Source organism: Equus caballus, chromosome 4 (assembly GCF_041296265.1).
Source record: "Equus caballus isolate H_3958 breed thoroughbred chromosome 4, TB-T2T, whole genome shotgun sequence".
Classification (NCBI taxonomy): domain Eukaryota; kingdom Metazoa; phylum Chordata; class Mammalia; order Perissodactyla; family Equidae; genus Equus; species Equus caballus.
The window spans coordinates 9,168,900-9,190,341 of NC_091687.1; the positions used below are offsets into that span (position 1 = coordinate 9,168,900).

Sequence of the window (21,442 nt, forward strand, 5' to 3'; positions counted from 1 at the left end):
TAGTTTTATTTTCCTTGTTTTGCATTATATATTTGGCCAAAAGTGTTGGAATTATAAAAGGAGGACAAAGAGGGATTGTGAATACATATCAAAGTTCACCAGATGCTTTGTATCAATTTTAACATGAAATAGTATCTTTCTCTTAGAAGTATGGTTCTGAAATAGTGTAAGTACTCTTATTTTGAACCTACATAGTGAAATCATTGCCATCATTTTCCTTTTGCGTTTAGTTAATTTGAATTAAAATAAACAATTATATGGTGAGATATATTTTCAAACAGGAATATTCATCTCGATTCTTCATAAGAAGGCAGCATGTCTTTCAGTTTTCATTCATGTTCACTGAGGCATTCAAAAAAAACTCAGTTGTGTGTATTGAGAATGATGCTGGGTTGGGTGGAAACTGGCCTTTTGTGCAGATCTAATCTTCTCTATCTGTGCTTCTTCTGAGAATGAACCAAATGTCATAAATGCAGCTGGGATCCTCACTGGGAGGCTGGGTCCAAATGAGGAAGAACTTCTTACAGAGGAGAAGGCGGCCAGGAAGGGCTGCAGCATCTGCCTTGGGACTAAAATCTCAGGCACTGGATGTTGTTCCTATAGTGAGAATGTCTTGTCTCAGGAGTGGAGTCACATGTACACCAAGCCCATAGAAGGTGCCTAAGCCAGATCGCAGTGTATTAATTTAACCTGAGAAAGAGCTGTCCTCTAGACATGCTGGGCTCAACCAGTCGATTCAGCCAATCCTCACAGGAAGCAGAGGCTCACCCAGAAGTTGGTTCTCAGATCACAGACCAAGAAGAACGAAGTGACTGATTTGAATGTGCCATGAAGTCAGACTGTGAAAGCCTAAGGCGTCGATCTCAACAGTAGAGCTCTACTTCCCCTGGGATGGGCAGATTGAGTCCGTGGGTCTGGGCACCCACTCTCTACCATGCTTGTGTGGGTAGGGGTGGGGACATTTGCTCTTTAAGCTCACACTGCTGAACAGCCTTCTTCTAATTGACCTGAATTACACTTTTCTCTGATGTTCATGTCCTTTATTAACCCTTGCTTAGATTGACTCTGACTCATTTTAGAGGAACTTATATGATTCAGTAAATAATATTCAATTACACAGTTGAACTAAGGGCCTCTGTATCTCTATGTTCATGTGAGGGAATAATCACTTCACTGTTGCCCATGTCTGTGGTTTTCACATGATCCCAGGTTCATGGGCATGGGTATTATTTCACCCTGTCTACACTGAGAAAATAAAACGAAAAGCTACCAGCCTCAGTAATCAAATACCAGCAAAGAGCACAGATACTTTGTGGACTGTTATGATTATCTCAGTGCTCCAAGAAGTCTTGTCTGCTCTTCCTTCAGAACAGGGTCATAGGAGTGGACTGAGATGCAGCATCTGAACAATCCTGAGGGTAAGATTCCCAACTCACAGTGTAGCTAATTGGAGTAAACTTTGCATACAAGATGTTAGGGAACCCCTTACCCACAGCTTAAGGTTATGTTTGACAGCAATCACGTACATGTGTAGATGTACATTTTCTTCCCATGAGCTGTGGCCTTTTGAAATTAAGCAAAGTTGGTTGTGGTTTAACTGTCATTATTTTGTCTTCTGATGCCCTAGCCACTGCTTGTACAACACCAACTAGTAGGGGTTGGTTTGAGTGTGAGCATTTTCCTAAAATCAACCTCATTAGACAGGTCATGTAAACAAAAGAAGCCTGAGAAAATAACACACCATCAGCCACATCAGTGCCCTCCTGCCACCCAGGCTGTCCCCTCCACCACCTGTGCTCTCCCTCTCTATGCCGCCTCGTTCAGTGCAGCCCAGGCCCAGTGCGGAAGGAAGTTGCTCAGAAGTTGGAAGCCACAGGAGACACTGCCTAGTAGAGCCTGGCAGTGAAGTCAGACACACAAAGCTTTCAGTGATTTCCAAGGTTCCCTCTTTGCTTCTCTTTCCCAGTGCAAAAGTATTTCCAAGTCCCTAAGTAGAGGTCCAGCTATTTGGCCTAAAGAAGTCTGATTAAACCCATGAGAATCAAGAGTAGATGTCAATTAAATTTAGTCTTTCTTCTATCTGGTGGGTCTTTTTCTGTTTCCAGATCAGAACCTCTACTTGGTTTCCAAAGGAACGTGTTTCACAGAAACTGAATCTAACTGTCAAGAAATAAAAACATTTTCTCAATTTTAAATGAGACACTGTTTTAATTTTAATGTATAAAAGTTTTTACTTTAAAAGGATTAGAGAAAATAGAAAAATGTGCAATCACTTATCATTTTTGCACCCATCTACTGTAATTGAACAAGTTTTATGCATATGCATGTGGAAATACAGAGACACATAAAAATGAGTGTCATATCTGTGGGTATTATTACTCAATGGAAAAAATGCTCAAAGGGCATGAACAGATATTTTTCAGAGAAAGAAATATAGAATCTCACCATAGATGAAAAGATAATTATCCTCACTCATAGAAAGAGATAAGCAAATTACAACCTCATTGAGACTCTATTTTTCACCTGTCAGATCAGAAAGTCCTGAGGCACACTCTTGGCATTCACTGACACTTTGGTAGCAGAACAAAATGGTGCTCTCACTAACGTGGATGAGTTGGCAATGACTATCAAAATGACCAGCACACACTTTCAAAATGACAGAAAATACTATTATACTTTCAGCATTTCTTAAAAGTGCAAAAGATTGGAAATGAGCCAACAATCTATAACAGGGAACTGATTTTATACAGTTTTGACATTCACCCGTGAAATATCATGCAGCCATCTAAGTATCCATCTATACTCACATAAAAAAATCACTAGGAGATTTAGAGGAAAACAGAAATGTTGAAAACCGTATATCATTTACTACCTCTGTGTAAGAAGGGAGGGGATGAGACTATAAGTACAGGCATAGATCTTTACACGTAGATTCATATTTGCATAAATAAAAGCTGGAAGGATGCACAAGAAAATCTGATCTGTAAGAAGTGGAGGAGGTAGAGACAGTGGTTGAAGCAAGATCCCTTAATGGATTTTTTAGAGTGTTTTGATCTTTGAACCACCTGTAGTTATGATCTCACAATTTTTATCAGGTCATGCTATTATCTTTTCAACTTTTTTCTGATTAATTTTCTTCTTCTTTAAACAACCTAAAGTTTTTTGAAGATACATAGTGGAGACTCATATGGCATCCTTTGGCTTATTTTTCAGTTTTTATCATCATTTGGGTTAATTTGGGGCTGCTATAATTGGCATCACAGTGAGTGAACATCCTTGTACATAAATCTTAGTATATGCTTTTCGTTTCCTTAGGAAATAGATGGGTGGAATGGTAAGAACATTTTCCAGGCTGCAGCACCTTCTCACTTGTGTGATGGACTCTGTGACGGCTTCTCACTGCATGTGATTTGGGACAGCGGTGTAGGAGTTCAGGTGCTCTTTCAGTCACTTGCTGGCCTCTAGCCTGGTGCACGTTAGAATTACTGAAGGAAGTTTGTTAATGTCCCCTGCCTGGCCTGTGGTGAAGTCTGGGCCTCAGTGGTTCTTAAAGGTTCCCAAGAGGAGAGCCACTGGGATAATGGATAAAGTAGGAGATTTTAAGTCAGGCAGACCTGGAGTCATGTGGACTCGGACACTACTCTCTGTTTAATTATAGGCATATTTCTTAGCCTCTCTGGGACCTAGTCTTCTCAGCAGTGACATGACTGTGATACCCGTATGTGGTACAGTGAGAACATTAGACGTAAAGCACGTAAACTTACTAGTAGAATTCCTGATGCTCAAAAGTGATAGGGACATTATTCAAACAAAGCAAAAGACAGCAAACGAGCAAAAAATAGAATAACAGAACGTGACAGAGTCCATGCATTTACCCAGATAAGATTTAATGGCCAATAAAAATGTTCAGTTTCTAGACTTTTGGGTGAATTATGTCATGTTACTATGCTATCTCTGGTTATCTCTCATTACTCAGATTTTCTAATTGGCAGTTAGAGAGGACTTTGATTAATATAAAGGGGAAAATCAAATATTACTTAATTGTCACCTGCTTTATTGACAGAAAGCCTTCAAAAATTCCTAAGCTGGATGTCAGTGTATTAACTTAACCTGAGAAAAAGCTCTCCTCCAGACATGCTGGGCTCACCCAGGTGATGCAGCCCATCCTCTGAGGAAGCCAAAGCTCATCCAGAAGTTGGGTCTCAGAGCAAAGACCAAGAAGAATGGAGTGAATGACTTGAGTATTCTGTGATGTCAGACTGTGAAAACCTAAAGCATTGATCTCAACAAAAGAGCTCTACTTCCCCTTTTACTATACAGATTGAGTCGATAGGCCTGGGCACCCACTCTCTACCACGCTTCGGTGTGCAGGGTTGGAGACATTTGCTCCTTATGCTCACATTGCTGAACAGCTCTCTTCTAATTGAGCCCAATCACAGTTCTGTGATGTTAATGTCCTCTGTTAAGCCTTGCTCAGGTTGACTCTGACTCGTTAGAGGGACTTACATGATCCCATAAATGACATTCAATTACACAGTTGAACTCAGGGACTCTGTGCCTCTGTGTTCTTGTGAGGGAAAAAGCACATCACTGTTGCCCACGTACACAGTCCATCCCTGCTGCCAGGTTCATGGGCACAGATCTGTGTCACCCTGTCCACACCAAGAAAATGAAACCAAAGGTACCAGCCTCAGTGTATGAAATACCATGGAAAAACTTGGATACGTGGTGGACTGTTAGGGTGATCTTAGTGCTGCAAGAAGTCCTGTCTGCTCTTTCCTTCAGAACAGGGTCATGAGAGTACACTGAGATGCAGCATCTGAACTGTCCTGGGCCTAAAACTCCCAACTCACATTGCAGCTTATTGGAGCAAACTTTGTATGTAAAAAGCAAGGAAACCTCTACCCGGAGCCTAAGAGTGTGTTTGACAGCAAGCATGTATGTGTGTAGATGGATATTTTCCTCCCATTAGCTGTGGTCTTTTGAAAATGAACAAGGTTGGTTGTGGTTTAACTGGTCTTAATTTATCTTATGACACCCTAGCCACTGCTTGCACAGCCCCACACAGTAGAGGTCCATTGAGTTTGAGCATTTTACAAGAATCAACCACATCGGACAGAGCATGGAAACAAAAGAAAACTGAGAAAATAACACACCAGCAGCCACAGCTGCACCTTCCTGCTACCCAGGCTGTCCCCTCCACCACCTGTGCTCTCCCTCTCTGTACCGCCTAGTTCAGGGCAGCCCAGGCCCAGTGCGGAAGGAAGCTGCTCAGAAGTTGGAAACCACAGGAGACGCTGCCTAGTAGTGCCTGGTAGTGAAGTCATACACACAAAACTTTCAGTGACTTGAAAGTTTCCCCTCTTTGCTTCTACTCTTTCCCAACGTAGATATAGCTCCAGGCCTCTAAGGAGAGGGCCAGGGATTGGGCCTAGAGTATTATGACAGAATTCATGAGAATCAAGGAGTAGACCCAATTAAATTTAATCTTTCTTGGATCTGGTGGGTCTTATTTTGTTTCCAAAGGAGAACCTTGACTTGGTTTCCAAAAGAATGCATTTCACAGAAACTGAAGCTCATTGTTAGGAAGAAACAAAAAAAAATTCCCAATTTTGAACAAGACACTGTTTTAATTTTTATATAGAATAATATTAACTTTAAAAAGATTAGTTAAATAAAATAGAGAAATACAAAATCTCTTCTCACTTTTTCATCCTCTTAACATACATTGAAAATGTTTTATGCGTATGGTTGTAGAAATACAGACAAATAAAAATGAGCGTCATACCTATTGAGTGTTATTACTCAATAGAAAAAATGATCAAGACATGAACTAAGTTCACAGAAAAATCAATATAGACTTTCAATGTATGAAAAGATGCTTCTTCTCACTCATAGTAAGAGAAAAGCAAACTGCGACTACAATGAGAAACTATTTTTCACCTGTAAGATTAGAAATTCCTGAGGCACACTCTTGGCATTCACTGACCCTGTGGTAGAAGTACCACATTGTGCTCTCTCTATCGTGGATTTGTTGGCAATACCTATCAAAATAATCATCACACACATTCAAACTGACAGAAAATGCTATCACAATTTCAGCATTTCTTGTAAGACCAAAGATCGGAAGTGAGCCAATGGTGTATCACAGGGAACTGATTGTATAAAGTGTTGCACATTCACCAGGGAAATATCATGCAGCTGTCTATGTGTCCCTCTACACAGACATAAGAGCTCTAGGATGTCTAAGGGAAAAGAGAGGTGCAGAATAATGTATAACATTTACTACCTCTGTGTAAGAAGGGAGGAAATGAGAATATATATACAGGCATATATATTTACATGTGTACATTCATATTTGCACAAATAAAAACTGGAAGGATGCACAAGACACAAAAGTGTGACCTGTAAGGAGTGGGGAGATAGAGACATTGGTTGAAGCAAAATCTCTTAATGCATTTTAGAGAGTTTCGATTTTTGAACCAGGTGAAGGTATTATCTAACAATTTTTATAGGGTCGTATTATGTATATTATTTTTTCAACAACACTTTCTGATTAATTTTATACTGCTTTAAACTATCTACACACTTTGAGGTTGGATATTATATAGTCATATGACATCTTTTAGTTGATTTTGTAGTTTCTTACTGGGCATTTGGGTAACTTGTGGCTGCTATAAATGATGCTATAGTAACTGAACATCCTTGCACATAAACCTTATTACATACCTTTCATTTCCTTGGAATATTGATGGGTTGAATTGTAATAACGCTTTCCTGGCTGCAGCACATTCTCACTTATGTGATGTGCTCTGTGACGGCAGCTCACTGTGTGTGATCTGGGACAGCATTGCGGGAGCTCAGGAGGTATTTCAATGACTTGCTGGCCTCCACTGAATGAAGGTTAGAATTAATGGAGGAGGTTTTTTAAAGTCTAATGCCTGCCCTGTGATGAAGTCTGGGCTTCAGTGGTTTTTAAAGGCTCCCAAGAGGAAAGCCAATGGTATAATGGATAAAAAGCAGGTCTTAAGTCAGGCAGACCTGAAGTCATGTGGATTCAGGCACTACTCTATGCTTAACCTTGTGCATATTTCTTAGCGTTTCTGGGACCTAGTCTTCTCATCAGTGAGATGAGCATGATACCTGTGTGTGGTGCATTGAGAGCATTAGATATAAAGCACGCAAACTGCCCAGCAGAATTCCTGATGCTCACTAAGTGGTAGGGACTAACCATCATTCAAACTAATGAAAAGAGAGCAAACAAGCAAAAAGTAGAATAACAGTACATGATGGAGACCATGTATTTACTGAGAGAAGATTGCGTGACTAACAAAATGTTGAGTTTCTCGTCTGTTGGGTGAATTGTATCATATTGGTCTACTATCTCTGGTTATCTCCTATTAGTTAGAATTGGGTGAATTGTATCATATTGGTCTACTATCTCTGGTTATCTCCTATTAGTTAGAATTTCTAAATGGCAGTTATATAGGCCTTTTTGTAAGACAAAGGGAAAGATCAAATGTTCATTATTTATGGCCTGTTTCACTGACAGAAAGCCGTAAAAAATGAAGTTGCTGAGGGAAAGAATTCCAAACAGTAGGGAAGAATCATAGTTGGGGAATTTTGAGATTGTTGCGTTGAGGTTTCCCTCTGTTACAGTTGAGAAGTGTGCTGAGACTCTAGCTCTATAAAGACTGTTGAGACGCAGGTGTTTTTATGTGGAACTGTGTAAATCTTTGCCTACTTTTTCCATTGCACACCTGTGGATGCAGCCTGTTGTTCTGGTGTTCATTTTGTCCAACCAGAGGTCATGGACTTTAGTCACAGAAGCACTATTAGTGGCTGGAGGTCAGTGTATAAAAGTCTTCCCAGCATGAAAAACTCTGTGGCAAGATGGCCTAAGACCCTCGAATCATCCGAAAAGCATGGGAGCAAGGAGAGGAGGTGTGGACAGCTGAAGAGGCAGTTGTCTTCATCAGCTCTTAGCCCAATAAGGAGAGAAATTTTCCTGTTTTAGTTGAAACTAAAGTAACCTGTTTCTACTCTAGTAGCAAATAATGTAGAAGTTAAGAGCAGAGCTCCTGCAGCCAGGCTGCTGGGTTCAAATCTCAGCTCTCTTTCTTATTAGCTACCTAACTAAGGGGACATATTTACGCCTCTCTGCTTGTTTCCCCATGTATAAAAACAAAGATAATTGTACATATCTCACAGGGGTCTCCTGAGAATAAATTAAGCCAACGTGTACATAGACCAGTACCAGGAAGCACTGTCCCAGCATTTGCTATTATTACTGCCTTAGAATGTTAACCACTGAATTTGTAAATTGCACTAGAAAGCTGAAATTATTTAATTGGAACACTGTCTTCTAAAGCTGGGTACAATTAGGCAATGTGACATAGTCAAGAACAAACGACTCAGTTGGTTAGAGCCAGCCTATGGAGCTGAGGCTCTAACTGTGGGGTCTGAGGTGTGACTGCTGGGCCGATTTTTCTCCGACCACTCCATGTGGCAGTCGTGCTGTGGTGGAAAGTTACGGGGCCAAAAAGAATGCATAAAATACTTCCTAAATCAGAAATTCACCTGAACCTACCAGAGGATGCCACAGTTGATTCTGAGGTCCTCCGGGCCCATTCAGTGCAGGGGAGACACTGTGGGGTGAGAAAGGTACACCCAGAGAGTGCCATCAGTGGGTTTCCTCTGCCCAAGGATCTCAGGCCATTTCACCAGCAGACCCCCAAAAAGCTGACATAAATCTGGAATATACACTCACAAAATAAATTAGGATTTCCATTGTGTTAACAAAGGGAATAATTGTGGCAATAACAGTATATACATGAGGAGAAAGCATAGATGCACCCACAAAACCTTAAGGAAATTCTCACTGACTCCTTGCAGGACACCTTTAGTAAAGAAGCAGTGCAGGTTTTGTTTTATTTTGTTTTCCCCAGCTGACAGTGGTTGAAGGGATACCTACCTGATAGTAGATAAGAGTATACTAGCTCTGAGTTCAGAGAGACCTGGCTTCAAGTGAGTATTACTTACAAAATATTGACCTTGAGCTGCGAAATTAACCTCTCCTATCAACACATTGTGGCTACAAATGAGCCTGCCTGAGAGGGCTCTTAGCTTATTAGCAGGGTTAAGTGGTACATAGAGTAAACTTGCTGAGTCGCTGTGCTGTTCATATATAACCTCCAAGCAAGGAAATAGGATTGGTCAAGACTGTCAGTGCTTTTGTGTGTGTGTGTCATCATTATTATCTCATCTAATCTACACAACCCCAGGATACAGGGCACTGTAACTCCGTTCTACAGATGAGGAGGTTATAGCACAGAGAGTTCAAATAGCTTGCCTGAGGTCACACTGATGCTAATACTGGATGCAGGATTCAAGCTCAGGCACTTGGGGCTCAAAGTCCAGAGGCTCAACCCCTCCACTGCGATGCCTCTTGGTATGACTGCCGGTCTCACGTGGTTATTCTGAGGACGAGGAAACACAGTGCTTGTGAAACACTATTGTGGAGCTGAGCACATGCAGTGCAGGTTATGCTAGATGTTATACTGACACCATCAGAATGTTCCAAACCAAATGAGCGTGAATCTGGTGACCTTTGAAAGAGAAGTCACCTGGGAGTTTTCATTTGTCTGTGGCGCCTCTTGGAGGAAGTGCCCCAAAGAAAGCAATCATGACCACTATCTCAGGGAAAGAAGTAGAACTGTGTATTGATCGTCATCACAGCCAATAATAGATTTGATGGCTCAGCTATTGTGCCGTTTCTTACTTTGGACTTCCAGTTAGATTTCATCAAATTAAAGTACTTAGAGACAAAAGTAGACTTTCAATTTTTTTATTGTGCCTATTACAAAAAACACAGCTCAGAATTCAAGTAGCAAAAGTGTCAGGTTCAGGATGTGTAAAATGCAACGCTTCAAGGCGGTTCTGGTTAAATGGCCCTAAGGGATGTGACTAGAAGCCGCGTGCTGTCTGTACTCGGAAGGCATGCTTATTTGGGTTGCCAGAGGAGCTGATGGAGATCATGGAGACAGTGGTGCTAAAGGACTACCCCATGGCCCTGCCGCTGAGTGATGGCAGAATTCATTGTTGTTACAGAGTAACATTTTCTGTTTGCCCGGTGGTTTGAAAAACCATTACACAATAATGACATAACAAAAAGTACACATGTGAACTGAAATAACCCAAACCCAGAAAGAAAGCCCCGCTAGATCCTCAGGGGTCCCTTTTAGGGAAAATAAATGAAGACCAGTTGACTTCCTTCTGCCACCATCTGTTACAAACTGTTTCCATGTCACAGTCTTCTGTTCTCCTGAACAGACCGAAGGCAATGATGGCAAAGTAGATGGCGCCCTTGAGGAGGAGGAGGAGGTAGGTGTAATAGGCAGAGACGTTGCTGAGCTGCAGCTGCAGGGGGGCTAAGAGAAGTCGTTTAGTTAGTTTCACCCCTTCTTTTGAAAGGATGGGACATATTAATGTGAGGGTGGTCACAGCTATCTATTTCTGATGACTTCCATTGCAGTCACACCCCTACACCTCCAAAATCCAAGAGGAAAATATCTACCACCACCACCACCACCACAGACAGCAAGACAAGTCAGAATCCAGTTTATAGATAACGTCAATCAACAACCTCTGCTAAATCAACTTAGAACATTCCAAAATAACAAAAGTCAGGCTGCATATTTTATGAATAAGTCCAATGGGAAAAATGTATTTGTTATAAATAACTTTTAGTATTTCTTCACTCCCACCATGTCTCTAGGTAATAACAGCTAATACTCATTAACCACTAACCAAATGCCACCGACTTGTTCTGAGAGCTTTGCATGCAAAACTTTAATCTAATTTCTTTTTTACAGTAAACTATGAGATTATTATTGTCATTCCTATTTTACAAATCAACTAAGGACGGAGAAGTAATTTGCCTGATGTCACGCATTTACGAAGTAACAGCAGCCAGATTTTAATCCCAGCAACATGACCTTAAAGAACACACTCTTAGGTACTCTGTAATTCTGCATCACGAAGTGCAATAAATACCCCAGACATCAAAAGGTTAAGCATAAAGCTGAATCCTGATTTAGAAGTATCTAAGCCATTACATGTTATGTATACAATGGGATTACCACTGAGGGTACAATCCATGCATATTTGGTGGTGTCCCGTGTTGTGGGTGAGAGGTTTTAGTAAAAGGGCATTATATAAATTGGAAGAGAGCAGTTAATCCAAATTCTCTAAAACTTCAAGAGGTCATGGCTCACCCACCTGTCCTTCCTAAATGTCTCTCATGGTGGCTATGATGTTACAGGATGATTGCACTTAATATCCTTTGAAGTTTTGGAAGAAATATATGATGTCAAGAAATAATTAATGACAATGACGGTTAGCCAGACTGTCTATTCAATGAAACACAGGCTGTTCTTCCTGTGAAATTTTCCCTTTTATATGCTCCAGAATCAACAGCAATTTCTGGGGAAAGAGATCTCAAAGGTGATGCACTCGTAACTTCTTGCCCTTGGTCAGGCAGAGTGTTAGCTGAGGCCCAGAGCCTCCTTGATGTTGGAAATCAAGGAAAGATCAGCAGGGCTAGAGCCAACGCTTCTAGTCAATTTGTTTGTACATATTTTGGGAGAAAAGGCCAGAAACTAGTACTGATTCTGTGCCAGCTAAATGAGATACCCTACCCTAGACACTTCACATTGGTGAGCTTATCTCTTCGATAACTGAATGAGGTGTATGTATTCCCAGTTGGCAGATGAGGAAAATGCTGCTAAGAAAATGTGCGTGCTTTTCCTATATTGATTCAATTCATCATTAAAAGAATTGGCAGTCACGTCCAGTCTGTGGTACTGTGAAGCCCATGCACATACTCATCCCATGTGTCCATCATGTGTCAGGTCTGTGGTTTGGGTTTTTGCACTAGAACTATATCTTAGAGGAATAAAGGAGAACTGAGTAGTGTATGAACTCTTGATTCAGATGTTTTGGGCTGAAAGCTTAGATCTAGCTGTGTGGCATGGTGCAAGGAACTTAATTATTTTAACTGATTGTTGTCATCAGTGAAATGGGGAAAAGATTATTCTACCACTTCATAGGATTATTATAAGAATTAGACAAGAAAATGCATCAAAACCCAATATAATACCTTCAGTGTGAGAAGCTCAGTACATGTAAGTTCGTGTTATTAGCTACTAGCAAGGACCAAAGACTTAAAAAGAAATCTAGAAGCACTTAGATATTGTGTATTCCTCAGTCATTAGAAATAAAAGCTACACAAATGAATAAATTACGTTGTTGATGTAATTCAGAGCCTATCACTGCACCCTCTAATTTACTTTCATCTCCTCCCCAAACCATCATTTACTGTGTTAGGATAACTCTCAGGAAATGATCAGTGAAAGAATCACTCAGTCTATTCTGCAACATCCAGCCATTCTAGTTTTTCTACCTTAAAACAAGGAGGTTCCAATGTTAAATCTATCCAGAGAGGGAAAAAATGCCATAGCAGAGGGAAAAATATGGCAAACATATGCAAAAACTTACATGTTTCATCTTTCAGACAAGCTTTTCTGGGAATAATAACAGGGACACCTAGAAGAAATTAGATGCCGTATTAGTCAATTGTTCATGCCTTTTATTTGACAGTGATATATATTTGTACGTTTGTGAGTGGGTGTATATATACATATATATATATACACACATACATAAAATATGCCAGCAGAGAGACAGAGGAGATACTCATGAGCTCCACAATTCCAAGAATAATTGGTCTCCTCCACTATGAACAAGGGAAGTTCCAAAGATAATTGATCAGGAGAGAAAAATTTGCTACAGTATGACATAAAGGTAAACATATACAAAAACCTATGACTTTCCTCTTTTGGGGAAACATTTGTACAATCAGTATCGGTGACAACTGAGGTGACAACAAGAAGAAGTGAGAGCAACTATTAACAAATTATCAATGCCAATTACTTGACAGTGTGAGTATGTGTTAATATGACTATGTGTGTATGCGAACAAAACTACACACACACGTGATCTGCTGACAGAGAGACCATCCTTAAAAATGTGAGCCCTACGATTCCTGGACTAGTTCATCTGATTCTATGTAATTCAGTAGATCTTATTCATGGATTGTGTTTCCGTACATGCAGATGTTGATTTGCATGAAGAAATTTTTTATTCTTTATCAGAACTGGACAGGGATATTCAAACCTATCTTGTTTTCCTTCTGTATTCATAGCTCCTACCACAGTGCCTGCCACAAAGGAGGTGTTGGAGAAACACTTGTCAAATGGAAAAATAAGCAGATAATGTGGCTACTCTACTTCAGCACACGGTGCTGCTGACATGAAGAGTTGCTACCGAAATCAAGTCACCAACTCTCAGAATCCACAACAGAATCTCACTTTTGAACGAATCTGGTTTAGGAAGATTTCCCATCAAAGCGGAGCAAGCTCTCAGCCCTTTCCAAAGTATGCATATCGCCATATGCTCAACTCATGCACATGATTTTCTGGAGTTGTGGTATTTGTGGACATGGCAACAATGTGAATAAAAGCTAATTGCTATTGGGTGATTATTGCTGTGGCAGGCACTATGTTAAATGCTTCACATGCATTATCTCGCTTAATGCTCCAGTTTCACAGAAGTGAATTGTACTTTAGATGACTCCATCTTGCAAACAAAAACATAAAGTTGGGAGTATAAATGACTTAGAGTCATACCAGTGAGGGCAGAGCCATCATTCAAAGGATGGTTGTGATTCCTTCAGTGAGACATAGCATGTGGAAAGACCTTTCTAAAAATAATCCATAGAAATAGAAAATAATCTATAGTACCAACATAATTTTATCATTGTGGACATGAAACACATCTCCTCCTCACAATATGTCAAATATTCTTACTAAAGAATTTTTTATTACAGAAGGTCAGTATTTCAGTGCAATTATTTCCAAACGTAGAAAGATAGGCCAAGTCACATTTACAATTCTCTGAATATATACAACCTGAGGTGACACAACTACAACGTAAAAAAAAAAATGAAACCATACAAAGAATAAAAGAATTAAGGATAGTTCACTTTTGGATGGAGGAAAACAGAATTGAAAACATTGTTTTGATTTTTCCCTTTCTCTACTAGATGTGTTTTGTCCATACGGACATGGCTCTGGGAAGCAATTTTAGCCACTCAATCAGATCTTTTGGTGGTTCTAAAATTGGGGTTGAGGTATAGATTTGGAATAAATTCCAAGAATGAAAATGTTAGCACAACCATGTTTAGGTGTGAAAATATTTACAAGAATTGACTTTGTGTCTTAGAAGTCTCTTTGTTTTCATTAACAGTGTCTTATTCATTAAACATAAATCAAAATCTCTTATTACATGTATTGATTGAGGTAAGACAATAAAGTAACAGATTTTCATAATAACATCTGTATATGTACCCCAAGTTCTCTCTCTCAACCAGGCTTGGTCACAATCAAGGACCAGACTAGTTTTATCTTCTCCAAAATCACGTCATTGATTTGTACTTCCAGTTACATTCTTAGCTTTTATCAAAAAGTAAAGACTTCCAGTAAACCGTATTAGAAATTTTCTGTAGAATGACATTAGCAGAAATGTCTTCTTTAGATTTGTTACCCTGAGAAGTCCATGGAGACATTCGTTTCAGAAATTAGGTGCCAAGCAAAACACATTATGAACTGGAACTTCTCTATGATGATCATCACCATGGAGTTTATAGTGCTTCTTATTTTTCCCTGATCGCTAGAAAAATCACAACCTAATAGGGCGCTTCAGCCCAGTCATTGTATTGGACTTGTACTTTGCATTTATTGTTTCCCCTCTATTTCTTAGCTGTAAAAATGGCAAATTAGCATTGTTGTATTAATCTTACGTTAGTGAGGTTCAGGAAAGGAAATTTAAAAATACAATAAATACATAAATATACCCATATTATGTTTTCAAAAGCAAGTGTTTTCACTGACATTATTTCCTTTGCTCTTCATCACAGCCCCAGGAGAAAGCCAACACAAGTGTTCAACCCTAATTTGCCGCTGAAGAAACTAAGGATCCCGAAAGACAAAGAATGACTTCAGAAATTTGGACTGGTACACAGCTAAGGTCTTTGCACATTTTGTTATGTGCTTGTTCCCCACTGACTCAAAAGGGCTGAGAACCACATGGAAAAGTACAAACTGATTCCTTCCTATTTATAGGCGCTCTTGGGCCTTTGGTCTGTTGTGTTCACACTCAGGAATTTAAGTCCTGAGGCTATGCAGGTAGTGGACCACTGTCAGGACCAAGGCACATTCAATCCTCTCCACGCTGTCTAAATATGTGCAGCTTCTGCATCAAAGAGGCTCCTTTGGGACATCATGCCTGAGTCACCCGTGACTCCGAGTGAAGAGGAAAAGAATATATTCTCTTAAAACAGTGCATCCTCCTTGGGACAATAATTCTGTCTCGTGTCCTCATCCACACATCCCTTCCAGGCCTGGAACAGGCCAGTTCTGCCATAAATGTTTGCTGAGCTGCATTTACCAATGGTAAGAAATACATTTATTATGTAGAGTGGAAGTATGTGTGTACACGTTAGTCTCCCCAATCCTTAGTTATGGAATTTTAACTTACATTCATATATAAAATACAAACCAAGAAAACCTACAACCGTGGTAAAACTGCAGAGGCCAAACTATTTGATTTTCTGTTGAGCTGCTGTCTGGCTCCCTCAAATGAACACCATTTGGTCACCTAATCAAGTGTTTTGGGGGTTGTGCTCTGAGTATAGGAAGATGAAAGTGAAAACGACTCTGCTTGCTGAGTAGAACATTCCTGATAGATATATAATAGCTCTTATCTCCTGATCAAGTAAGATCATTAAAGTGGAATCTCTTTTTGAGTATTTCTTGTGTGCTAAGTGCTAGGTGCTTTCACATGTCTTATTTCATTTAATCCATACAATTACCCTAAAAAATATCATCGTGACCTTAATAATCTGGAGGATGAATCTCAGGCTGAGAAAGGTTAAATAATTTTTCTTTTTCCTTTTCATGTTCCAAAGCCTACAGTATTTTAGATCTATGGGGAAATAGAGGTAGACTTATGCTACCAACAAGTAGAACCACTTTTAAGAAAGATTTATATTTGTTTAAACAACGATAATGATGTTGAACAAGACTAGCTATTCAGTGAACCATAAAGTTCAGTCTCTTCCTCTGGAAATATCCATTTTATGTGTTTTGTCTTCATAAACTCAAAATTCCAGAACAGCATCACTCTTTCTGGGAATGATCTGTGAGGTGATGCGCTCATAACTCCTTGCCTCTTGTCTGGTAAGGTGTTTGCTGAGGTCCAGAGCAGCCTTGATGTTGGAAATGGAGGAAAGATCAGCAGGGCTAGACTCGATGGTTCTAGTCACTTTCTTAGTACATATTTAGGGTGAAAGGGTCAGAGTCTAGTACCGTGCCAACTAAATGAGATACCCTATCCTAGACATTTCACATAGGTGAACTTAACTCTTCACTAACTGACCTAGGTGTAGTGATTTCTGGTTGTCAAATGAGGAAAGTGTTGCTAAGAAAATGTAAGTAATTTTCCTATACTGATGCAACTAGTCACTAAAGAACTGGGCTTCAAGTCCAGTCTGGGAGACTGTGAGGCCCGTGCACTTACCCACCCCCTACTGCATGTCTTAGGGCCTTGGGGTTGGGGATTCTTTCTCTAGGACCATATCATAGAGGAAGAAGAGAGAACTGAGTAAGCAAATGAACTCCTGATTCAGATGGCCAGGTTGAATCCCCAGATCCTAGCTGTGTGGCATGGTGCAGGAACTTAATCAATTTTAACTCATTGTCTTCATCTATAAAAAGGGGAAAAATATTGTACCACCTCATAGGAGTATTTTGAGGATTAAACAAGAAAATAAGTGCAAAACCCGGCACAATGTCTTCTGTATAGGAAGCTCTCAGTATGAGTCAGTTCACGTTATCAGCTACTAGAAAGAATCAAAGATTAAAAAAAATCTAGAAGCACCTTGACATCGTGTATACCTCAGTCATTAGGAAAAAAGACACACAAGTGAATGAAGTGTATCATTGAAATAATTCAGAGTCTATGACTGCACACTGTAATTTATAGTCATCTCATCTCAAAGCCAGCATTTACTGTGCTAAGATGACTCCTGAGAAATGATGATTTGATTTAAAATATCACTCAGTTGATTCTGCAACATTCAGCCATTCTGGTTTGTCTATTTTAAGGCAGGGAAGTTCAAGAGTTAAGTTTATCCAGAGGAAAAAAAGGCTGCAGCATGACGTAAAGGCCACCATATATAAAAACTCAATGACTTTCCTCATTTAGATAAGTTTTTCTAGAATTAATACCAGGAATCTCAATAAGGAGTGAGAGCAAGTATTTGTCAACTGTTCATGCTTATTAGCCTACAAATCAGGTGACCATTGAACTATATGCGTATGTATGTATGTATGAGTGTGTGTATATATACTTATTTGTATATATTTATATTTATGTACATACATGCATATACACATATATGAAGTCCACCAACAGACAGTCAGGGGAGATACTCATTAAAAATATGTGCTCTACAATTCCTGCAATAATTAGTCTTGTCTGCTCTAAACAGGGAAATTGAAAAGGTAAAGGGATCAGGAGAGAAAAATGCCATAGCGAGACCTGAAGGCAAGAATATTAAAAAACTTACCACTGTGCTCTGTTGGGGGAGCTGTTGTAGCCTTAGTAGTAGTGACAACTGGAAGAAAGGAGAGCAAGTATTGGTCAATTCCCCATGCCCATTATTTGTTTGACAGTGTGTCTGTATATATAATCCTACATACACTCATATATATATTATCTGCTCACAGTCAGGAGAGACAGTCACCAAAAATATGAAAACTATGAGCCCCACAATTCCAGGAATAATATTTTAAGCCTGAGAAGCACAAAAGTTAAGTTGATCAGGAGGGAAAAAGCCTACAGCATGATAGAAAGGCAGATATAGACAATGACTTACTGCTCTCCTCTGTCGTATAAGCCGTTGTAGAACCAACAGTAGTGGCCATTGAGGTGACAACTAGAAGAAATGGGAGCAAGAGTAGTCAATTCTTCATGCTTATTGCTCAATAGCATGGGTATGTGTTTATACGAGTATGTGTGTATGTACACACACACACACACACACACACATAATCCGCTGACAGTAAGACTGACCTTCAAATATGAGCCCTATGATTCCAGAAACAGTTCATCTGACTCTATGTAATTCAGTATCTTTAACTCATATATTGAGTTTCTGAAGACGGTGACTTTCATAAAGAAGCTCTTTTTTCTTCTTTATCACAACTGGATGGTAATATCCAAGACTATCTTGTTTTCCTTCTGTATTCACAGCTCTTAACACAGTGTCTGCCGCAAAGGAGCTGTTGCAGAAATACTTGTCAAATGGAAAAATAAACAGAAAATGTGGCTACTCTTCAGTCTTCAGCACACACTGCTGACATGAAGAGTTGCTAGCAAAATCAAGTCATTGACTCTCAGAATTCACAACAAAATCTCACGTTTGAAGTGGTCTAGTTTAGGCTAATTTCCCATGAGAGCAAAGGAATCAGGCATGCCTTTCCAGAGCATACATATTACAACATCCCCAACCCATGCCCATGACTTTCTGGAGTTGTGGTGTCTGTGGACGTGACAACAATATGAATACAAGCTAAAAGCTATTGAGTGATTATTCCTGGGGCGGGCACTATGTTAAATGCTTCACATGCGTTATCGCGCTTGATGCTCCAGTCACACAGAAGTGAATTGTATTTTGTAGGACTCCTTGTTGAAAATAAAGAAATAAGTTTGGGGGTATAAATAACTTGCATACAGTCACACCGGGGATGGCAGAGCCAGCATTCAAAGGATCATTGTAGAGGATTCAGTGACAAAGACATCTGGAAAGGACATTGTGAAAATAATCTGTTGAAATATAAAATAATGTATGGAGAAACATAATTCTAACATTCTGCACAACAAAAAAGTCTTCTGTTCCAGACGTATTAAATATACTTAGTAAACGAAGTTTTTATTACGGGAGGTGAGCATTTCAGTCCAATTCTTTCCAAAAGTAGAAAGATAGACCATATCACATTTATACTTGGCTGAATATATACAAGATGAGGTGAGATTTATCTATGTTCTTTTTTTATAAAAAGGAAGTCAAACAAAGTAAAAAATTTTTGAAAGATAATTGACTCTAGGATGGAGGAAAACAGAGTTGAAAGCATTGTTTTAGTTTATCTTTTTTCTGCTAGACGTGTTCTTGTGCAGATGGATATGGTTTTGGTATGCAATTTTATGCACTATATTGGATCTTTCTTTCATGGCTCTGAAAGTGGGTTTGAGCTATAGGATTTGGAATAAATTTCAAGAATAAAAATGCTAGGTTAATCACGTTTATATGTTAAAATATCTTCAAGAACCGACTTCAATGTGTTTTAAAACTCTTTCTTTCCCTTAACAGTGACTTACTCATAAAAAGATAAATCAACGTCTCTTATTACCATGAATTGATTGAGGAAAAACAATAAAGTAACTGTTTTTCATAAGAAAATCTGTGTATGTATCCTAAGTTCTCTCAACCAAGCTTGCTCAAAATCCTGGACCAGAACAGTTTTATCTTCTTCAAAATCATTTCCAGGAGCAGTACTTCCAAGTTGTATTCTTAGCTTTTATCAAAAACTAAAAACTTCCAAGAAACAGCATTAGAAATTGGCTGTAGAATGGCGTTAACAGAACTGTCCTCATTAGCTTTGTTGCCCTGAGAAGACCGTAGGAGACATTTGCTTCAGATATAGGCACCAGGTAAAACACATTCTGACCTGGAACTTCCCTATAATGGTCATCACCATGGAACTTCCTATGCTTCTTATTTTTCCCTGAACATTAGAAAAATCAAAACCTAACAGGACAATTCAGTCTAGTGGTTGTATTAAAAGTGTGCTTTGCATATTTTTATTCCCCTATGTTACTTTGCTGTAGAAATAGTATATTAGGGCTGTTGTATTAATTTTACTGTAGTAACTTCCAGGAAAGAAAAAAAAACTGCAAAAAATACATAGATAATGACATGTGTGTTAGATTTTCAAAAGCAAGTGTTTTCACTGACGTTATGTCATTTGCTCTACATCATGGCCCCGGGACAAAGCCAGGGAAAGTTACCGAACCTAATTTGATCGCTGGTGAATGTAAGGATCTGAGTAGATAAAGAGTGACTTCAGAAATTCCCATGGGTACACAGCAAAGGTCTCTGCACAATTTGTTATGTGCTTGCTCTCCACGGCTTCAAAGGGCTTGTTAACCACAGGGGAAAGTACAAACTGATTCGTTCTTAGTTATACATGCTCTGGGGACAGCGGTCTCTTGTGTTCATGCTCAGTGCTTTAAGTTCTGTGACTAGAGAGTTACCCCACCACTGCCAGGACCAAGGCACGTTCAGCCCTATGCTCACACTCTCTCAATTCATGCAGCATCTGCATCAAAGGGACGCCTTTGGGACATCATGCCTGAATCACGAGTGACCCAGAGTGTCTAGGAAAGGAAGATATTCTCTCACAATAGTGGATCCTCCTAGGGGCAGTAAGACATCCCACTGTCCTCACCTACGCATCCTTTCCAGGCCTGGCAGAGGACAGTTATGCAATAAATGTTTCATGAACTGTATTTAAAGTGGCAAGGAACACATTCATTATGTAGAATGGAAGTATGGGTTTACACATCAGCCTTACTCAACCTGCAATTATGGAATTTTTCCTTACAATGGTATATAAAATACAAATCTGGAAACCCTAAGACCATAACAAAACTTCAGTGGCCAAAGCATTTATTTTTCTGTGGAGCTGCCATCTTACCCCCTCAAATGTACAGCATTTGGTCACCTAATATCATTATTTTGGGCTTGTACTCTGAGTAAAGCAAGATGAAAGTGAGAGTGACTCTGCTATTGAGTAGAACATTCCTGAAAGATGTATAATGGCTCTAGTTTCCTGATCAAATAAGATCATCCACAGTGGAATCTGTCTTTGAGCATTTCTCTTGTGCTAGAGCTAGGCGCTCTCACATATCTTGTGTCATTCAAGCCACCCAACCATCCGAAAAGAAATCATTCTGACCTTAATATTTCAGAGGATGAATCACAGTCTGAGATAGCTAAGTAGAATTTTGTTTTTCTTTATTTTTAGATTCCGAAGTCTTTACTACCTCAAATTTGGAGGAAAATAGAGGGACTTTTGTGGTACCAATATATGTGACAACATTTAAGAAAGACTTACATTTGTTCAGTTAATGATAGTGATGGTGAGCCAGACAAGCTTTTCAGTGAACCACAAGGCTGAATCTCTTTGTGGGAAAATTT

The 21,442-nt window shown here is 39.4% G+C and overlaps 1 protein-coding gene across 8 annotated transcripts in view; it reads right to left on the reverse strand.

Annotated features, from left to right (window-relative positions):
• Positions 1–9,831: 9,831 nt before the first annotated feature.
• Positions 9,832–21,442, reverse strand: part of LOC100629239 (T-cell receptor gamma chain C region DFL12) — a 63,172-nt gene continuing 51,561 nt past the window's right edge. For all 8 annotated transcript variants that reach the window (XM_070265496.1, XM_070265495.1, XM_070265493.1 and 5 more), the window contains 4 exons: positions 18,059–18,118; positions 17,750–17,797; positions 12,559–12,606; positions 9,832–10,430 (listed from right to left, as the gene is read on the reverse strand). In XM_070265496.1, coding sequence (XP_070121597.1) covers positions 10,228–10,430; positions 12,559–12,606; positions 17,750–17,797; positions 18,059–18,118 — 359 coding nt within the window. In that variant the 3' untranslated portion in view covers positions 9,832–10,227. The remainder of the gene's footprint in view (positions 10,431–12,558; positions 12,607–17,749; positions 17,798–18,058; positions 18,119–21,442) is intronic.